General features: G+C 51.4%; 1 protein-coding gene across 2 annotated transcripts; it reads left to right on the top strand.

The window, feature by feature from the left end:
* Window positions 1-323: 323 nt before the first annotated feature.
* Window positions 324-20181, top strand: CPT1C (carnitine palmitoyltransferase 1C). Of its 2 annotated transcripts, none has more exons than XM_082435899.1 (19): window positions 324-555; window positions 1233-1387; window positions 6428-6567; window positions 7808-7979; window positions 8111-8212; window positions 8295-8432; window positions 12524-12601; window positions 12836-12943; window positions 13048-13132; window positions 13569-13764; window positions 13879-14061; window positions 14763-14868; window positions 16332-16448; window positions 17515-17679; window positions 17923-18057; window positions 18695-18847; window positions 19312-19425; window positions 19545-19637; window positions 19869-20181. In XM_082435899.1, the coding sequence occupies exons 2-19, from the start codon at window positions 1247-1249 to the stop codon at window positions 20046-20048; spliced, it is 2406 nt and encodes an 801-aa protein (XP_082292025.1). In that variant the 5' UTR covers window positions 324-555; window positions 1233-1246; the 3' UTR covers window positions 20049-20181. The 2 variants fall into 2 exon arrangements, with proteins under 2 accessions (XP_082292025.1, XP_082292026.1); XM_082435900.1 differs by lacking the exon at window positions 324-555 and adding an exon at window positions 918-1139.
* Window positions 20182-20230: the final 49 nt, after the last annotated feature.

Below are 20230 nucleotides of genomic sequence, written 5' to 3'. Positions count from 1 at the left end.
GACCCCAAAGCAGTCCTCCTCCCTCCCCTAGGTGGTAGGGCTGAGATTCACTCTGGCTCCCACGCGCGTGGGCTGTGAGCTCCAAGCTGAGCTTCCTTCCTCAAAGAGAAAGAAAAGAGACAAAGAGTGGACTGGGGAGCCGAAGAAACTGGGGTTCGGAGGAGAGGTGCTGCGTAGAACGGGGGAGGCCCAATGGTGGAGAATCAGGCGGGTAGGAGTCTGTGGGCTGGGGATCGAACGGAGGGAGGGGATTGGACGCTGGGATTCGAAGGGGGCGGGAACTGAGCGCGGAGATTGGAAAGGGGCGGGGATAAAACCTAGGACTTGAATACCCTGCGAGGCACCCGTGAGACAGAAATCCGGGTTCCTGGATGTTGGATAGTCGGGGGCGGACAGGTGCTCCGGAGGCCCATCGACCAAGTCTTGGACTCATAGTCACTGGGATTGGACATATGCAAGCGGGAGGCTTGAGTCCGGCGCTCTAAATCGGGGGTCGGGGGGGTGTACTCGGGCTTGGTCTCCAGGATCCAATCGGCGGACCCCTGACTCAGCGTGGTAAGTGCCGGACTGGAGGGGCCCGAGCTCCTGCGGGGGCTGGAGGATTGTGTCTTGGGTTGGGAGTGCGGGCCTCTCCATCACTTGTCCTCGACGCTCGCCTCTGCTCTCAGCCTCAGCATCCCTGCCCGCGAGGCATGCGCAGTAGGGTGCTTCCCCCCCATCCCCTTCAGCCCGGGGGCGGGGGGAGGGGACGCTGGGCTACCCCAGAGCGTATGAATTTATAGAGAACCCCCACCCAACTCCCCCCTCACTCCCACCCCCCAGCCCCAGCCTTGGAATGGGAAGCGGAAATGGAGTGGACAATGCCAACGTCTGGCAGGTGTTCATTTCAAATGGGTTTGGGACTAATGTTTTTCCCGAGATCCCGCAACTCACCCTGGACCGGTTTCCCGCCCCGACCCCCGAATCTTGAAAGGCCCTTGCGGGGGGGGGGCGCACTGTCCCCGCACCATGTTCTCAGAATAGGCGCAAAACGGGTTAACGCAAATTATCCCTCCTGCCTTTCTGTGCGTTCACAGAGGTCCCCAATTGAAGTCCCCCCAATACCGGAGTCTTCCGCCAGGACCCTCAAGACCCCTCAGGTGGTTAGGGAAGGGTGAGCTGGCGTCCTGTATTCCTGGGTCTGCGGAGAAGGAGCTGGGGGTCTGGAGAATGACCCTCTGTCCTCCTCCCAGGGCTGTAGCGTGACATGGCTGAAGCGCACCAGGCCGTGGGCTTCCGACCCTCGCTGACTTCGGACGCGGGAGAAGTGGAGCTCAGTGCCCCGATGTTGCAGGAGATCTACCTCTCCGGACTGCGCTCTTGGAAAAGGCATCTGTCCCGTTTCTGGGTGAGGAGGGCTGCGGCTTGGTTTCCTTCCAGGAATCCAGTTACCTGCTTCCGGGATGCCTAAGGCTCCCTTCCGGCATCCTGGTGGTCCCACTTCTGGGATCCTGCCACCCCTTCTGGGAATTTTGGTGTCTACTTCAGGACCCCTAAAGCCATTTCCGGGTTCTCTACAAGGCTCACTTCCGGGATCCTCAACCTCACCTACTGGGAACTGCCATTCACCTCTTGTAGCCACTTCCTGGAAGCCCTTCCCACTCTCCCCACACCCACAAACACAACTTCCACCCCAATTTCTAGATCTCAGTCCCCTTACCGTTCCCTTTCATCTCTAGCTCTAAACGAGGTGCTTCCCGTTCCAGAACCCCATGGCCTGATCAACATCTTGGGTAGCCCACACCCCAATCCTGAAGGCCCCCCTTTCCCATAGTCCTTACCCACTGGGTCTGAGAGGCCCCTCCTTGCCCCTGCTGTGAACCTCCAGTACCCTCTCCAGTATGTGGCGCACCCTCCCTACGGCTCTGAGATGTGAACCTCCACTGTCTGTATCCTCTAGTTACCCATCACCACAAACCCTGCTGCCCCAGCTCTGGAAAAGCCAAGCTCCTGCTCCTTGCCCTTGCCCTAGAATGCCCTAGAATGCCAACATCTACCCAGAGCCCACGTCAGCCCCAGACTCCCCGGTTCTAGAACTCTGGCACCATCTACGTATGGAGCCTCCCTGCTGGTCACACCGTCTTTCTGTGAACAGAGGTCTTGAACACCTGTGGGATCTGCCAGGACTGAGTTTGAATCCTGGCTCTGCCACTGACTAGCTGTGTGGCCTTGGGCAGGCACCTTGCTCTGAGACTCAGGTTCCCCACATGTGAAAGAGGAGTGATGGTAGCACCTCCCTCACAGGACAGTTTCGAGGATTAAACGAATTCTTACATGTAAGCCCTGAGCCAAGTGCTTGGCCCATGGCAAGTGCTGAGTAAGGGTTAGCTTTAGATTATAATATTGTTTGTCATTTACCAAATATCTGTGGAGCATTTGTTAAGGGCCTGGCACTGTTTGGAGCACTGGGGACACGGCAGGGAGCAAGAGGGACAGATCTGCCCTCATGGAGCTCTTGATCAAGCTGGAGGAGAAGGCAATAAAGAAGATAAATAAGCAAACCATAGAGTATTTTAGGTGGTGTCGTGCTATGGAGGAAGATAAAGCAGGCAGGGAAGAGGGAGCATGGAGGTGTTATAATAAAACCAGGGGGCAGCCCAGGAGGATCTCTGGAAGCTGAGACATTTGAGCAGGGTGGATCACACTTCTATGGCCATATTGGTTGTTAAAATGGTTATTAAAATAGAGATGTATCTGCTCCAGTGAGTAAATAGCCACTAACCCAAAGCCCCAGAGAGACCCTGCCCCTGGAGCCCCCTGCTCCTCAGGCCAACCCAGCAGTTAAAATGTTAACCTGTGGTAAAATACACACATTTATATATATACACATAAATAGACACTTAAACTAAGATCTAATTATATACAGAAAAATGCACAGATTTGTTTTAAGTGTACAGTCCTTGAATTTTGTAATATCTTTGTAACCGGTATAATACCTGTGTAACCAACTCCCCATCAAGATAGCACTGCCATCATTCTAGGATGTTCCTTCGAGCTCCTTTCCAGCCAGCACTCCCTACCTCACCCTCACTGCAAGGCAACCACTGTTCTGATTTCTATGCTTATAGATGGATTTGGACTGGTGTTGCTGTGTTGAATATTTTGACTGTCACCCCTGTATTTGAGTCACCTCTGAAGCTCTTTTCTGACTCATGTCACCTGTTGCCATGGCCCCCACCAGAACCTCATATTAGTATTAATTGATAATTGTAATAATGACAACTCTTTCCTTTCTATCGCATAGCTGCCTCTCTCCCTGATGGTCACGTGGAGCTCTCACATCCTTCCTCTCCAATCTGGGACCCCAGGAACCACCCTGAAGCCGTAGCTCTTGGAACTTGGTCCCAAGATGGGGGCTGTGCCCTCAGCAATGCCAGAGCTGTAATTCCATAGACTCATTGCCAAACCTTACTTTCTTTTTTTTTTTAAATTAATTTATTTTATTTATTTATTTTTGGTTGCGTTGGGTCTTTGTTGCTGCGTGCGGGCTTTCTCTAGTTGCGGCGAGCGGGAGCTACTCTTCGTTGCAGTGCGTGGGCTTATTGTGGTGGCTTCTCTTGTTGCAGAGCACAGGCTCTAGGCATGCAGGCTTCAGTAGTTGTGGCACGCAGGCTCAGTAGTTGTGGCGCACAGTCTTAGTTGCTCTGCGGCATGTGGGATCTTCCCGGACCAGGGCTCGAACCCGTACCCCCTGCGTTGGCAGGCAGATTCTTAACCACTGCGCCACCAGGGAAGCCCTAAACCTTACTTTCTTCACGTAAAAAATGGGAACCTTGACAGTCCCTGCCTCAAGGGATTGTTGTAAGCATTAGTTGTCTTAGCAGAAGGCCTGGCTCACAGAAGTGACCGCTCCAGCATCACGATTCTTGTCTTACGTGCCACGCAGGTGCTGTGTAGCCTCCAGCATGTTAGTCACTTCTCTGAGCTTCTGCTTTCTCATTTCTAAAATCAAACTAGGTAGTAATGTGTCTCAGGTTCTGTACCAACCAAGCCCTTTGACTCTGTTGCTCATCTGGTCCTCATTAAGACTTTTTGTTTTTGGCCGTGCTGCGCGGCTTGTGGGGTCTTAGTTCCCCAACCAGGGATCGAACCCACGCTCCCTGCAGTGGAAGCGTGGAGTCTTAACCTCTGGACTGCCAGGGAAGTCCCATTAGGGTCTTCTAAGGTAAGCCTATCATTAGTCCCGTTTTACAGATGGGGAAAGAGAAGCCCAGAGAGGTGCTTTCACTTTTCCCAGGTCACACAGCTGCTAAGATGCAGAAGGAGAGGCAGAGCTAGAATTAGCAGTCTGGCTCTGGAGTCCATGCTGAGGCCCCACTACCCTGGGGTGCTTTTCTAGAATGTGATCTCAATATCTATGCCAAGAGAGCTGTTGTGAATTATGTGCAGTGGGTCACTTGGGCCAAGCATGTGGCGTGGCATCCGGCACTTAGTGGGTGGTTCATTGGCAGGAGATTTGTCATCTGAAATCATTTCCAAATGAATATGAAATTCTGAGATACGGCAGACTTCAGAGTTCGGCGCCTTGTGGTTCATCCTGGTGCATTAGGGTCACAAGGCATCCCGGATGGTTTAAGTGATTGACAGTGGACCCTGGAGCCAGGGAACCTGGGTTCAAATCCTACCTCCACCACTTCCTGGCCATGTAGCCTTCGACGAGTTCTTCAAACTTCCTATCTCCTCAGTTTCCTCACCTATGTGATGAAGATAATAATAATTTCTATCTTACTGAGTGACAGGGGAACGAAATAATTTAATAATGCTCCTTGTACTTGGGAAGTGCTATGGAGACATTTCCTGTTATTAGGATGCCCCTCTTCTATTGCAATACAGAGCCCTAGATAGAAGAACTGAAAATTTCTTTTAAAAAGAAAAATTAAACAACAAAAATAACCACATTTGCCAGTAACCTTTTCCTGCCAAGCCAAAGGGAGACTGTCAAGTAACTACATCTCCAGTGAGAAGTAGATTAGCAACAGAGAGGATCGTCATAATAATTATTGAGCACCTACAGTGTGCCTGGCTATGAGCTATGCAATTTACCATTCTGCTCCCCCCACCCCGAGCCCTCTGCTTTATTTTTCTCCATAGCGCCTCTCGTCATCCGACCCACTTCACTAAAGCCTTTACTTATGTAGGTATTGTCTCTATCCCCCATGAGAGCAGGAATCTTGCTGTCTTGTCACTGCTGTTGGATTGCAGTAAGCATTTGTGGAATATTTCCTCATCCAGCCCTTGTGACAGCCCTATGAGCCAAGTACTGGGATTGTTCCCATTCTACAGATGAGGAAACTGAGACAGAGAGGTAAAGTCACTTGCTTGTGGTCACTCAACTAGGTAGTGACAGAGCAGAGATCTGAACCCAGAGGGTGGGGACTCCAGAGCCCAAGGTCTAAACCATGATCTCTGAGGCCTTCTTGGTCATTAAAATGTGGGAAGAGGAGAGGGAGTGGTTTCTTGAGCCCTGGTGGTGATACCAAAACCAACAGTAGCTCTTATCCCGGCTTAACCATGCTCTCTGTGTGACTTTGAACCTACGTGTTTTCTTTTGTAAAAAGAGAACATCTTAGTACCTACTTCACGGGGTTGTTGGGAGTTAATTAAAGAGTTAAGCCTTGCAAATGGCACCTGGCATGTAGTAAGTGCTCATTAAATGTTAGTCAACTCTTGGGGCTTCCCTGGTGACTCAGTGGTTAAGGATCCGCCTGCCAATGCAGGGGACACGGGTTCGAGCCCTGGCCCAGGAAGATCCCACATGCCGTGGAGCAACTAAGCCCGCGAGCCACAACTACTGAGCCCACGTGCCACAACTACTGAAGCCTGCGCGCCTAGAGCCCGTGCTTCTCAGCAAGAGAAGCCACCACAATGAGAAGCCCGCACACCACAACAAAGAGTAGCCCCCACTTGCCGCAACTAGAGAAAGCCCGCAGGCAGCAACAAAGACCCAACACAGCCAAAAATAAATAAATAAATAAATAAAAATTAAAAAGAAATGTTAGTCAACTCTAGCATGCTTCCCTGGGAGTCTGATTAGTTACCCAACACTTTCATTCATTCCTCAGTCATCCCATGGCCAGCTCCTGAGCTCTGGACACTGCTGTATATGGGATACCAGTTTGCTTTTTTGACAGTTTCACCTTTGGGGTCCTGCCTGGGAGTAACCTCTCCTCCGGGGAGCCCTCCCTGACTCCTTCAGGCTGAGCAACCTGCTCTATCCTATCGCCATTAGTACTCACTTCATTCTCGTCTTACCTCCCTGGGGGCAAGACCCAGATGTGTCTGTTCCCCACGGCGTCTGGTGCATCCAGCTCAGTGCTGAATCAACATCTAAGAATGGTGCTGAGCAGATGGGATAATTGATTGAATAGGTGCCCTTTCCTCTCCGCAGAACGATTTTCTCACAGGTGTGTTCCCTGCTAGCCCCCTCAGCTGGCTGTTCCTCTTCAGTGCAATCCAGCTTGCCTGGTTCCTCCAGCTGGATCCTTCCTTAGGACTGATGGAGAAAATCAAAGAGTTGCTGCCAGACTGGTGAGGTCTCCCACTTCAGCCCAGTAACCTCCTAATCCCTTTCCCTCCACCCAGTAAGTTTCTCTATCAGCATGTATGCCGGTTAAAGAAAAGTAACCCTTGAGACTTACTTGGGGTCAGATAAATAAAGGTACAGACTCAAGTAAAAGGAGGTGATTTCCTCTCTTGTCTCTGTACATTTTCCACCCTGGCTGCTTCTTGCTAAAGGGGATGGTGGCAAACTAGACAATATCCAGTTATGGTTGTATATACTAATGGAAGTATGAACTCTGCTAATCTACAGTTGTGTAGTCTTGGGCAAGAGACCTCACCATTCTTGGTGTCAGGGTCTTCACCTGTAATGTGGGGATAATAATAATTGCTTCTTAGGGTGGTTGGAGGAATTAAACAAAATCATGCATGTGGAATATTCAGTACAGTACTAGGAGGTTATTAAATGGGAGTGGTTGAATTATTATAGTTGTTGGGGAAGGTTTGGAAACCAGATGTGGGTGATGTGGCAGGTTCTAACTCTTGGATTAGTCCTCCTGGGGAAGACGATTCAAACTTTGTGCAGACGGCCTCAAAGGGCAGATCCAGGATCAGACGGAGAAATTTCTAGGAAGGCTAGATTTACCCACAGAGGGGAAGTGACTCGCCCCGAGTCCTCCAGGTGGGATTTGCTCACAGCCTGTCTGATTGCAACTTTGCAAACATGTTGATTTACTGTATCTTTAGACCGGCATTTCCTGAACTTGAGTTTGTATTGAAGTCACCTGGAAGGCTTGTTACACCACTGATTGCTAGCCTGAACGCCAAGAGATGGAGATCATGGGGCCCAGAAAGTTGCATTTCTAACAAGCTCCCAGGTGGTCCTGATGCTGCTGGTCCAAGGGCCACACATTGAGAACCACTGCCTTACAGTGTAATTTGATCTGGTATATTTCAATAGAAATACCAGCTCTTATTTATTAAGCACCTGCCAATTTCCATGGGAAGTGATTTTAGAAACTTGGTGTCTCCGCAGTCCTGGGAGGAGACGGTGGGCGTACTGAGAGAAAATCACACCTAGCACTTCACAAATGAGGAAACTGGACTTTTTCTGACCAACTCTAATGCTACAGGATATTCCTCCAACAGCTAAAAGATCAGAGTCAGAGAGTGTTAGGAACGGCAGGCACTGGGTGGGGCTGGAGGGGAGGGGTGTTCTGAGGCCAGGAGACCCAGGCTTATACTCTTTTTCTCTATCCCCCGACCCCAGGGGTGGACAGCATCACAGGCTTCGGGGGGTCCTGGCGGCCGCGCTGTTTGCTTCGTGTCTGTGGGGAGCTCTGATCTTCACGCTTCATGTGGCCCTGAGGCTACTTCTGTCCTACCACGGCTGGCTCCTTCAACCCCACGGAGCCATGTCCTCACGCACCAAGACCTGGCTGGTATGAGAGGGGCAGAGCCCTGCTCAAACTCTCTCTGCCCCATTCTCTCTGTGGGTTGCCACCCCGCTACCCCCAACACCTGGCTGCCGGGCTGCAGTGAGGAGTTTAATGAACCACTAATTTTCTGCCAGGCCCTGGTTCGCATCTTCTCCGGCCGCCACCCAATGCTCTTCAGTTACCAACGCTCCCTGCCGCGTCAGCCTGTGCCCTCCGTGCAGGACACCGTGCGCAAGGTGGGCCAGGTCCCCGGGGATGGGGCGGGAGGCTGCTGAGCAGTGGGGTGTGACCTGCCGTCTTCCCCTCCTTGCCCCTCAGTATCTGGAGTCTGTCCGACCCGTCCTCTCCGACGAGGACTTCGACTGGACCGCGGCCCTAGCCCGGGAATTCCTGAGGCTGCAGGCGTCACTGCTGCAGTGGTACCTTCAGCTCAAGTCCTGGTGGGCGTCCAATTACGTGAGTACCGCATCCTGTAGGCAAAGGTTCTGAGCTGGCCCTCCTAACCCTGCGAGTTTTTCGCCCCGCCCCACGCCCCGCCCCACGCCCCGCCCACAACCCCCAGGCCCAGCGGAGATTGGCGCTTCACTCCAGACGTGAGAACATTCTGAGCCCCACCCCCACGCTCCAATAGTTTAAACCCAGCCCCAGATGGCTTCAATATTCTGAGCTCCTCCCTCCTCTCCCATATTCTGGAACCCGTCCATCCTGTGCCAACATTTTGAGCCCCGTCCCCCCAGGCTCCCGCATTCTGAGCCCGGCCCTTCAATAATCTAAGCTCCGCCTCCAGGGTCCGCCCACATCCAGAGCTCCGCCCCCAACCCTCCAATATTTAAATCAGAATTCCGGGCTCCTTCCAACGTTTCAGCCCCTCCTCTGACCTGCCGAGTCTCTAAGCCCCGCCCCCGATTCTTGTTTCCTCTCCCCTGTCTGGGCAAAGACGCCAAACGGGCTTCTACTATGATTTCAGGAGCTAGAGCCCTAGAACGCACTCTGAGTTGAGATCCTTGGGAAACCGAGGCATAGAACCAGTAAGCGAGTCTCCCTGTAAGCGGCTTCCAGGCCTCCCATTCCGTAGGAAGCCACAAATATCTGTCAGGCAGCATGTGATGAGGTGGAGGTAGGAAGAAGAGACAGATGGATCACTTTTTTAGATTTCACATATAAGTGATACCATATAATATTTGTCTTTCTTTGACTTACTTCACTTAGTATGATAATCTCTAAGTCCATCCATGTTGTGCAAATGGCAATATTTCATTCTTTTTTATGCAAGCCTTAGTGGGTTTTTTTTTTCATAAATTTATTTATTTTTGGCTGCTTTGGTTCTTTGTTGCTGTGCACGGCTTTCTCTAGTTGCAGCCAGCAGGGGCTACTCTTCGTTGAGGTGCGCGGGCTTCTCACTGCGGTGGCTTCTCCTGTTGCGGAGCACGGGCTCTAGGTGCACAGGCTTCAGTAGTTGTGTCATGCAGGCTCAGTAGTTGTGGCTCGCAGGCTCTAGAACGCAGGCTCAGTAGTTGTGGCGCACGGTCTTAGTTGCTTTGCGGCATGTGGGATCTTCCCGGACCAGGGCTCGAACCCATGTCCCCTCCGTTGGCAGGCGGATTCTTAACAACTGTGCAACCAGGAAAGCCCAATAAGCCTTAGTTTTAAGGTTTTTTTTTTTCCCTTCATGCTCTTGGACCAGATTCTGCTCTTAAAAAATATATATATATACACATATAAATAATATAGCAATTATATAATATATAAATTATATAAATATGTGTTGTTTATTATATATAAATAATGTATGTACACACCATATTATATATATTTCATTGATATATTTCATTGTACCTCTAAGGCACTGCCAGTTATAACATACACCATTATCTATGGACAACTAAGGGAAAAGAACTAGTCTAACACAGTGCTTTCTTATTACTTATTATATAGGTCGATCCTCATTATTCATGCATTCTGTATTTGCAGATTTGCCGACTTGCTAAAATGTATTTGTAACCCCAAATCAGTATTCATGGCACTTTCATAGTCATTCACAGACATGCGCAGGATGGCAAAAATTTTGGCTTGCGCGATGCACACGTTCCAAGCTGAGATGGAACAGGGCTGGAAGGAGCCTGACCCTGATTTCCCCTTGAAACAATGGCTCAGTGTTCGCTAATCAGCGTTCACTGCCACTTTATAGGACATAACGACCGCGAGTAATGAGAATCAACTGTATACGTTAAAACAGCTCAGACTTACTTAGACATAGATTTGTATCAACTATCACTCCCAAGCAAGCTCAGAAAAATGGAAATGTAAATTGTAATAAATTGGCCTAGGCATCCCTAAGACTTTCACGCTCAGAATCCATCTCTTCTCAATTGCTTTTTGATTCAGACTTGTCCATATCTTCCTACTTTCCGCACAGCTTCATCCTCTGTGTTGTCAAGAACCTTGACAATGCAGCATTTCCTGAAATATCCTATAATGTACCCAAAGCCATTGGTGCAGAGCACTAAAGTGGCCTTTATTAAAACCAGATTAATTTTTGCTTTGCTTTGGAGATTTTCTGATTCATCGCCACCTCCCCAACGCCCCTCCCCGCCCCCACCTCCCATCCCAACAGTTGGGTTCCTGGAAGTTAAAATCTTGCCCCACAATTATCTCTAGGATTTTCTTCTGAGTCATAGACTTTAGCAAGCTTTGATGCTGGTGAGGCTTTTCTTTGAAAAAAATGGTACATGATATGCATATAATGTTACAATTTTTTTTTTTTTTGGCCAGGCCACAGGGGCATGCAGGATCTTAGTTCCCGACCAGGGATTGAACCCATGCCCCCTGCAGTGGAAGTGCAGAGTCCTAACCACTGGACAGCCAGGGAATTCCACAATATTATACATATAGTATTGTAAAATACACAAATCTTACATGTACAGCTTAATGAAGTTTTATGTATGCATATAACCAGATAACCCCTGGCTAGGTCAAGATATAGAACTTTTCTACCGTTTGCTGGAAACTTATGGATTTTTCCAGAAGATATTGCACATTCCCAGGGAATGACAACTACATCCTGCCTAGTCTAAGTGTAAGGAAGTGTAGGATGCCATCAACTTTAAGACGCAAGCAAACATGTATGTCTTCATAGACTCTATGCGATTCTATGACATAGAAGAAAGAAAAACATCTAGAAAACATTCAAGTCCTCTCTGACTACCTCCCTTTAATTCTTGTTTCTCCCACCATCGCCTGTGAGAAATACTTTGGTCAGAGTCTTTTCTGAGTGTATATATACATATATTTATACCCAGGGAGAGAGAGATATATATATATTTAAGTATATAATTTTTATTTATAATATATAATTTTAAAGTATTTAGTAATATGTTATATATCATATAACACATTAATATTTAATATTATATATAAAACATAAATATCATATATAATTTTAATTGCGATTAAAACATACATAATATAAAATTTGTCACTGTAACCATTTTTCAGTGTACAATTCAGTGGTACTAAGTACAGTCACAGTGTTGTGTAACCATCACTACTATCTCTCTCTAGAACTTTTTCATCATCCCAAACAGAAACTCTGTGTCCACTAAGCAAAATATCCCTATTCTCACTTCCCCAAAGCCCCAGGTAACCTCTGTTCTACTTTGTCTCTCTGAATTGGCTTATTTTAGATTTTTCATAGGAATGGAATTTGTCCTTTTGTGTCTGAGTCATTTCACTTAGCATAATGTTTTCAGGGTTCATCTATGCTGTAGCCCCGAAGACTTAGAACTTCATTCCTTTTTATATTAACATTCCATCGTATGGATAGACCACATTCTGGTTGTCTATTCATCCACTTGGTGGACAGGTTGGGTCTTAGTAGTATTTTTTTAAATAAAATGGGATCGTTTCATATATCTTGTGTGCCTAGCCTTTTTCACTCTGCAGCCTGTCTTGGTACTCATTCTCTGTCAGTAATATAGATGTAACTTTTTTAAAAAATTAATTCATTCATTTATTTTTGACTGCGTTGGGACTTCATTGCTGCACGCGGGCTTTCTCTAGTTGCGGCGAGCGGGGGCTACTCTTCGTTGCGGCGCGCGGGCTTCTCATTGAGGTGGCTTCTCTCGTTGCAGAGCACGGGCTCTAGGCGCGTGTGTTTCAGTAGCTGTGGCACGCGGGCTCAGTGGTTGTGGCGCACGGGCTTAGTTGCTCCACGGCATGTGGGATCTTCCCGGACCAGGGCTCGAACCCGTGTTCCCTGCATTGGCAGGCGGATTCTTAACCACTGCGCCGCCAGGGAAGCCCAGATGTAACTTATTTTTAACAGCTATGAAGTATTCCGTAACTTGAGGGTTACATGGTTTAGCTAACTGATCCCCCATCGATGGACTTCTAGGTTATTGCTAGTTATTGATCTTGATGCCCCCTTCATGGAGCTCCACCCTCCCTGTTTGCCATAGCAAAGTCTTGGGGGGCTCCCCTCCCCCACTCGCCCCCCCGTACCTTGACCCCAGCCACCGCAGCTGTGTGTCTCTCTGCCCCACTCCTAGGTCAGCGACTGGTGGGAAGAATTTGTGTACCTGCGCTCCCGGAACTCACTGATGGTGAATAGCAACTACTATATGATGGTGAGAAGGGGAGAAGGAGGTTAGGAACCAGGCTGGGGATGGGGTTCATAGTTCCTGGGGTCTAGGGTTGGGGTGTCTGGGTAGAATGTGGGGTTTAGGGTCAGTGACCTCAATCACAATCTGGATTTCACCATCCTGCCTCTGTTGGGATCAAGACCTGTGTTTGGGGTCAGTGCCCCCATCAGAGGCAAACCTGACCTCAGGCGTTTTGCTATCCCCTGGACCTGCCCACAGGACTTCCTGTATGTCACGCCCACTCCCGTGCAGGCTGCCCGTGCGGGGAACGCGGTCCACGCCCTCCTCCTGTACCGCCACCGCCTGAACCGCCAGGAGATCCTGCCGGTAAGAGGGCTGCGCCCGCGGGCTGGGGACAGAGGCTGTGGTCCTGAGACCATGAGGCCACGTGGGTCCTGGGAAGCAGTTCATGGACCCATGACCTCCTGCAGACTTTGCTGATGGGAATGCGGCCCTTGTGCTCTGCCCAGTATGAGAAGATATTCAACACCACGCGAATTCCCGGGGTCCACAAAGGTGAGCCCCCTCTCCCCTCCTCACTGATAGAGGCAGAACAGTGTAGTGGCTAAGAGCACGCTCTCTGGAGCCAGCCTGCCTGGGTTCAAATACCAGCTCTGTAACTCCCAAGCTGTGTGACCTTGGGCAAGTTATTACCCTCTCTGAGCTTCAGTTTCCTCTTCTCTAAAATGGGATAATAAGGGTACCTAGGGTGGTGAGGATTAAAGGAGTGTGTCGGACAGTGCAAGCCACTTGGTAAGTGCCTAATAAAGGTCATTATTATTTTTTCTTTTTGGAGTATAACTGCTTTACAATGTTGTGTTAGTTTCTGCTGTACAATAAAGTGAATCAGCTATATGTATACATATATCCCCTTCCTCTTGGACCCCCGCCCCCTATCCCACCCGTCTAGGTCATCACAGAGCACGTTATTCTTATAATATATCACCCCTAGACCACATCCGCCACCTTCGTGACAGCAGACACGTGGCCGTCTTCCACCGGGGCCGATTCTTCCGCGTGGGGACCCACTCCCAGAGCGGCCTGCTTTCCCCGCGGGCCCTGGAGCAGCAGTTCCAGCGAATCCTGGACGACCCCTCTCCTGCCTGCCCCCACGAGGAGCATCTGGCGGCCTTGACCGCTGCTCCGAGGTGAGGGTCACAGATCTGGGGGCCCGGAGGCCCAGCCAGCATCTTGAGGTTGCAGGCCGGGTGGAGGCTGGGCATGGTAGAGAGTCAGCCGGAACTCAGGCACTCCCCCGACAGGGACATGTGGGCCCAGGTGCGGAGGTCCCTGAAGACCCAGGCCCAGGAGGCCCTGGAGGCCGTTGAAGGGGCTGCTTTCTTTGTATCACTCGACTCTGAGCCCGCAGGGCTCACCAGGGAGGACCCTGCAGCTTCCTTAGACGCCTACGCCCACGCCCTGCTGGCCGGCAGGGGCCACGACCGGTGAGTCAGCCTGGGGATTTGGACCCCACCCCACATGTGACCCCAGACCCAATGCATTGAGACCTGGGGACCTCTGAAGCAGATAACTGCTAGACCTGGGACCCCCAGATCCAGAACTGCAGATCTAAGGACCACCAAACCCCTGACCTGGACCCTCAGACCTTGAGAAACTCTAGACCTGGGACTCCAGACTCAGAATCGCAGACCCAGTGACCCCAGATCTGAGGATTAACAAATGCCAAACCTGGGACCCCTAGACCCAGAGACCTGCAGCTAGACCCCAAGCCTGGGGACCTCAGACTCAGAACTGCAAACCATGGAATCCTCAGACCTTAATGCAGGCACCCCAAAGCCAGGACCTCGCACCTGGGACCCCGCCTACGTAGAGATCCTCAGACAACTTCCTTGGTGCCCACCAGGCACCGCTCTGATTCCTGAGGCTCCTGGGAGAGTCCGCCTAAGCTCTCAGCACCCGTAAACCCTGAACATTTTTTATCACATTCTTTCAAAAGCCCTGAACTCTCCAAACCTGAGACACATCTCAGAGACCATCAGTACCTGCACCTTCTTAGAGCTCCCCATACCAGGACCCCAGCCCCGATTCCTAGATCTCCCCACGGAAACCCCCTGAGTTCCCACAGAGAGCCCCCCGACGTCCCTCCTGGCCTCTTTGGTGAATACTCTGAACTCTCCCCCCGCAGCTGGTTTGACAAATCCTTCTCCTTAATCGTCTTCTCCAACGGGAAGCTGGGCCTCAGCGTGGAGCACTCGTGGGCTGACTGCCCCATCTCAGGACACATGTGGGAGGTATGGCAGCTGGCCGGCCCCACCCTGGGGGCCTAACCGCCCCCCCATTTCCAAAGACCTTCCTCTCCAGCGCCTTAAGGTCAGAGGGAAAACGGAGGCTCAGAGAGAGGCAGAGACCAGACCAGGGTCGCCCTGCAGCAAAAAAGGTTGTCTGGGATTATGACCTTTCTTTCTCTCTCTCTCTTTTTTTTTTTCGGCCGTGCCACACGACTTGTGGGATCTGAGTTCCCCAGTCAGGGATCGAACCCAGGCCCCAGCAGTGAAAGCGCTGAGTCCTAACCACTGGGCCACCAGGGAATTCCCTATGACCTTTCTTTGACGAATGGGCATTTGGGGCTCAGAGAAGGGAAGTGATTTGCCCAGAGTCACAGAATCAGAAGTTGCAGAGCGAGAATAAGAATCCAGAATGCTCTGAGACCAGAGTGTGAGTGAGGCCTTCCAACCATATCATACTCACACTGAGTCAGACCTATCTCCCAGCTCTGGTTTGCTGTGTGACCTTCAGCAAGTTACTCCCCTCCTCTGAGCCTCAGTTTCTGCTTCATCAGGTGAAAAGCTTGGATTTTCTTTTATCTTTAAGCTCCCCTCCAGTCCTGAGAACCTTAGCATCTCTCTTTTCTCTATTTCACTTAGTACCTAAATCATAAGGGGTGGTGTCTGCACCCCACCAGTTTCCCAGTCTTCCGTGGTGTTGCATGAGGGGTTAGCTGGGATCCAGGGTGCGGATCAGGCATGTGTGAGGGGAAGGGAGGTTGCTTCCAGATCTTGAGAGCAGCCCCAGGTAAGCACTGAGTCTTCTGTGCCTGTTTATTGTTTATAAAATGGGAATTTGCCTTTGATTATATTGGTAAATGACACTCTCAATTCAATTTAACCTCAGACCCTCAAGACACTGCCTGTCATCTGCCATCTCTGCATATTGACTTTGAACAAAGAGATGTCACATAGAGTAAGATAAAGAGAAGTGGAAACTCTAAGGCATAAAGTGAGAGGTTCTTCTTCTCATTTAGTTCTAATGTCAAAATGGGGATCTTAATCCCTTCTTTCTAGGGAGAAATTAAGTGGGAGGCTGGCCCGTAGTAGGTGCTCCATCAGGACTGATTTAAAACATTTAACCACCAGCAGGGCATGGGTACCACTCAGTCAGAAGGAATGCTGACCCCTAGAAGCCCATGCTATGCCCAGCTTTCTCTCTCCTGTCCTAGGATCATGGCGGGGGTTGTCTTGGGAGGGCTGGGGCAGCCATTGGTGGCTCTTTACCCACCTGTCAGAAGTACAGGGGCAGTAAGCACCGAGTATTAGTATTAGCCTTGCTCTCAATGAGTATGACCCCAAGAACCCACCTGTGACCATCAGAGGTTTCTGTTTCTCAGGGATTGTCCCTGACCCCCTTGAGAAGGGACTTAAGAGGTCCCTTGGTCCAGAGGGAGGAAGGGACTCTGACAGCTTCCATTTGTACACAGTTCACTCTGGCCACAGAATGCTTTCAGCTGGGCTACTCGGCAGACGGTCACTGCAAGGGACACCCTGACCCCTCACTGCCCCAGCCCCAGCGGCTGCACTGGGACCTTCCAGACAAGGTTAGGCCTGGTTTCTAGGCCTCTCTTCCAAGTCCCCAAATTCCTGGCTTTGACTCTAACCTCATCCCCACCGCAATCTCAACCGAAATATCAACCCCATCCCTAACCCAACACCAAACCCACACCCCATCCCCCAAAAAGCCCCAACCTCAGACCCCAACCCTATCTTCAGTCTAACCCCATCCCCAAATGCAAACCCACCCCACACTAACCCTCTTCCCACCACCCAACCCCACACTCAACCCCAATCCCATCTCCATCCCCAGCGTCAACTTAGTTCTATCCCCACTCAAACCCAACTTCATCTCCACCCCAAACTCATCTCCATCCCCAACTCCATCGCTATTCTTTTTTTTTTTTTTTTAATTTATTTATTTATTTATTTATGGCTGTGTTGGGTCTTCGTTTCTGTGTGAGGGCTTTCTCTAGTTGCGGCAAATGGGGGCCACTCTTCATCGCGGTGCGCGGGCCTCTCACTATCGTGGCCTCTCCCGTTGCGGAGCACAGGCTCCAGACGCGCAGGCTCAGCAATTGTGGCTCACGGGCTTAGTTGCTCCGCGGCATGTGGGATCTTCCCAGACCAGGGCTCGAACCCGTGTCCCCTGCATTGGCAGGCAGATTCTCAACCACTGCGCCACCAGGGAAGCCCTCCATCACTATTCTTAAATTCAATTCCATCTCCAACCGTAACCCCATCCTCAACCCTAATCCCATCCCATACCCAACCCTAACCCCATCCTCAACCCTAACCCCATCCCATACCCAACCCCAACCCATATCCCACCCTATACCCAATCCCAACCCCATCCCCAGCTCCAATTCAGTCCTCATTTTCAACCCCATTCCCCATCCTATCCCTATCCCCAACCCCAATCCTATCCCGACCTTCACTGCCAGCCCCAGCTCCATCTTTAACCTAGCCCTTCAGCTCCATTCCCTTCTTTGTCCCCTTTTCCATATTCCACCCCAACCTCACTCCATTCCCATCACTTCCAGCCCCATGCCCAGCTCTAACCTACCCCTTTCTGTAACCCCTGGCCATTCCTCCCTCCTCCTTCTCTGGCAGATCCATCTATCCATCTCTCTAGCCCTGAGGGGAGCCAAGACCTTGTCTGGAAACATCGACTGCCACGTCTTCCCCTTCTCCCACTTCGGCAAGAGCTTCATCAAACGCTGCCACCTCTCTTCAGACAGCTTCATCCAGATGGCCTTGCAGCTGGCCTACTTTCGGGTCAGTTGGGTTCCCGACCCCCACCCCCTCTCAGGACCGCAGTTCACCTGGGCCCCCAAGACCCGCCGCATTGACCCCTTTAATGACTTCTTGGTTATTGCCATGGTGGGTCCACCATCTTGATTTCTCTCTCCCAATCGCATGTCCATGGGTAGGAGGAGCTGGAGGTCCAGACAGAGGTGGGTCAAGTCCGTGAAGACTTCCTGAACCTAGCTGACAGGCTCCTCTCCTCCTTGTCCCCAGGACAGGGGTCAATTCTGCCTGACTTATGAGTCGACCATGACTCGCTTGTTCCTGGAAGGGCGGACAGAGACGGTGCGTTCTTGCACGAGGGAGGCCTGCAACTTTGTGAGAGCCATGGAGGACAAAGAGAAGACAGTGGGTGTGGGCCTCGTTTGAGGCTTCAGTCATTTCCACATACTCATTCATACATATACGAACTTTTAAGGAGCACCTTCTCAGGTCCAAGCTCCGTGATGGGACGGGGGAGGAACCAAGCCCGGTCTCTGACCTCAAGGAGCTCACTGATGGGGGGAGACAGAGGTAGTTCAGCACAGTGTGATACATGCTTTAATGGGGGTCACACAGAGGGCACTGGGGGAGCACCCAAGAGGGAGCCCTGGTTCCACAATGTAGGTCTCTTTATGTAACCTCTGTGTGACCTTGTGCCTTTCACTTGTACCATTCTTCATGTTCCCTATATAACCTCTCTGCTCAGAACCCCCCAGGCACCTCTGTTGCCTCTCCCCCCAAATTACGAAGTATTGTGGTTCAATGGAAGGAGTTTGGGCCCTAGAGTCAGACAGCTCTGGGAATCCACCTGATTCTGCCTTGCTGTGTGACCCTGGGCAAGTGACTTCCCCTCTCTGTGCCTGTTTCCCTTCTGCAAAATAGAGTTGATATCTCTGCCTTGCAGGGATTTTGCAAGCTGGGTTGAGGCCGGGGGTGTGACAGGTCTCAGCAGTAAGCCCACTTCCTGTCTTTCCATGACCTGTGACCTCCCCGGGGACCCCAGGACCCACAGTGCCTCGCCCTGTTCCGCTTGGCAGTGGACAAGCACCAAGCCCTGCTGAAGGCAGCGATGAGTGGACAGGGGGTCGACCGCCACCTCTTTGCTCTCTACATCGTGTCCCAGTTCCTCCACCTGCAGTCTCCCTTCCTGGACCAGGTTGGGGTGCAGGGAAAGGGTTAAAGAGGGAAGTGGCAAACCACTGGAGAAGGGAGGCACTTCCGGGCAAGGAGGGTGATGTTGGAAAATGTAGGTATCAGCAGAGGAGAGAGTTAGGGAGACCCGGGAAAGAATGGAGGAGAGCGGAGAGGGCAAAGGGGCCAGGAAAGAGGGGCGTGGTTATGGAAAGAAACGCGAGGGGCGTGGTCAGATAGGAGAGGGGCGGGGTCAGGGGTTGAAAGGGAGAGGGGCGTAGTTGGGGGAGGGGGGACAAGGAGAGAGGGCGGGTTCTGGGAGAAGGAAAGAGGGGTGTGGTCAAAAGGGAGAAGAGCAGAGGGGTGACGTCAGGAAGCGGAGGGGCAGAACGGCACAGATTTAAGGGAAATAGGCAGTTCAGCCAAGGCGGCGCGGACCTGTGGGTCAATTTGTCTTTATCGCACACGTGACCGACTTCTGTCCCTCAGGTTCACTCGGAGCAGTGGCAGCTGGCCACCAGCCAGATTCCTGTTCAGCAAATCCACCTGTTCGACGTCCACAGTTACCCCGACTATGTTTCCTCTGGTGGTGGATTCGGGCCTGTGAGTGGAACTGGGCCCTGAGGGAGGGAGGAGGGGGCTGGGCGTCCGCACTCCTACCTAGTGGGGGTGGGGAGGGGGACCGGGGGCTATGTTGTTGCCCTCACTCTGTCCCTGTCAAGGCTGATGACCATGGTTATGGTGTTTCCTACATCTTCATGGGGGATGATGTGATCACCTTCCACATCTCCAGCAAAAAATCAAGCACAAGAACGGTGAGACTAACCCACCCCCGCCCCTTCCTCCCTCAGGACTCCCACCTCCCTGCTCTCCTACAGCCTAGGAGTGCAGACTCCCAGCTCCCGACCATCCCATGATCCAGGAGTCCTAATACCCAAACCCCTCATCCCTCAGACCCAGGAGCAGGGACCCCAGCCCTCTTGTTTCTCAGCCCCTGGGAGCTCCTCTCCCAGCTTCTCCTGGACGTGACACATCTCTCCTTCCAGGACTCCCACCGGCTGGGGCAGCACATCGAGGATGCATTGTTGGACGTGGCCGCCCTTTTCCAGGAGGGGCGGCGTCTTAAGCGCAGAGGGTCAGCGGAGGAGGGCTCGGAGCACAGGCGTGACTCTCTCCCCTGCCGTACCAGGGGCTCCAGGGCACCCACGACAGCCACTAACTTTTGACACCTTCCAGAGGGGAGCTGGTCTCCCCAGGAACTAGGGGGAAGGTCTCTATGGCTGGGCTGGTGCAGGACAGAAGCAGCCTGTTTGGGTTTGGGAATCCCACATCTGGTCTAATAAAGATGTGTGCGCTGGGGATGTGGTGTCTGCCGTGCTCTCGAGCTGGGCAGGGATGGGAGAGGTGA

Source organism: Balaenoptera physalus (genome assembly GCF_965194825.1).
Source record: "Balaenoptera physalus genome assembly, chromosome: 19".
Classification (NCBI taxonomy): domain Eukaryota; kingdom Metazoa; phylum Chordata; class Mammalia; order Artiodactyla; family Balaenopteridae; genus Balaenoptera; species Balaenoptera physalus.
Note: the sequence above shows the minus strand (reverse complement) of the source record. Positions and strands in the feature narration are given on the sequence as shown.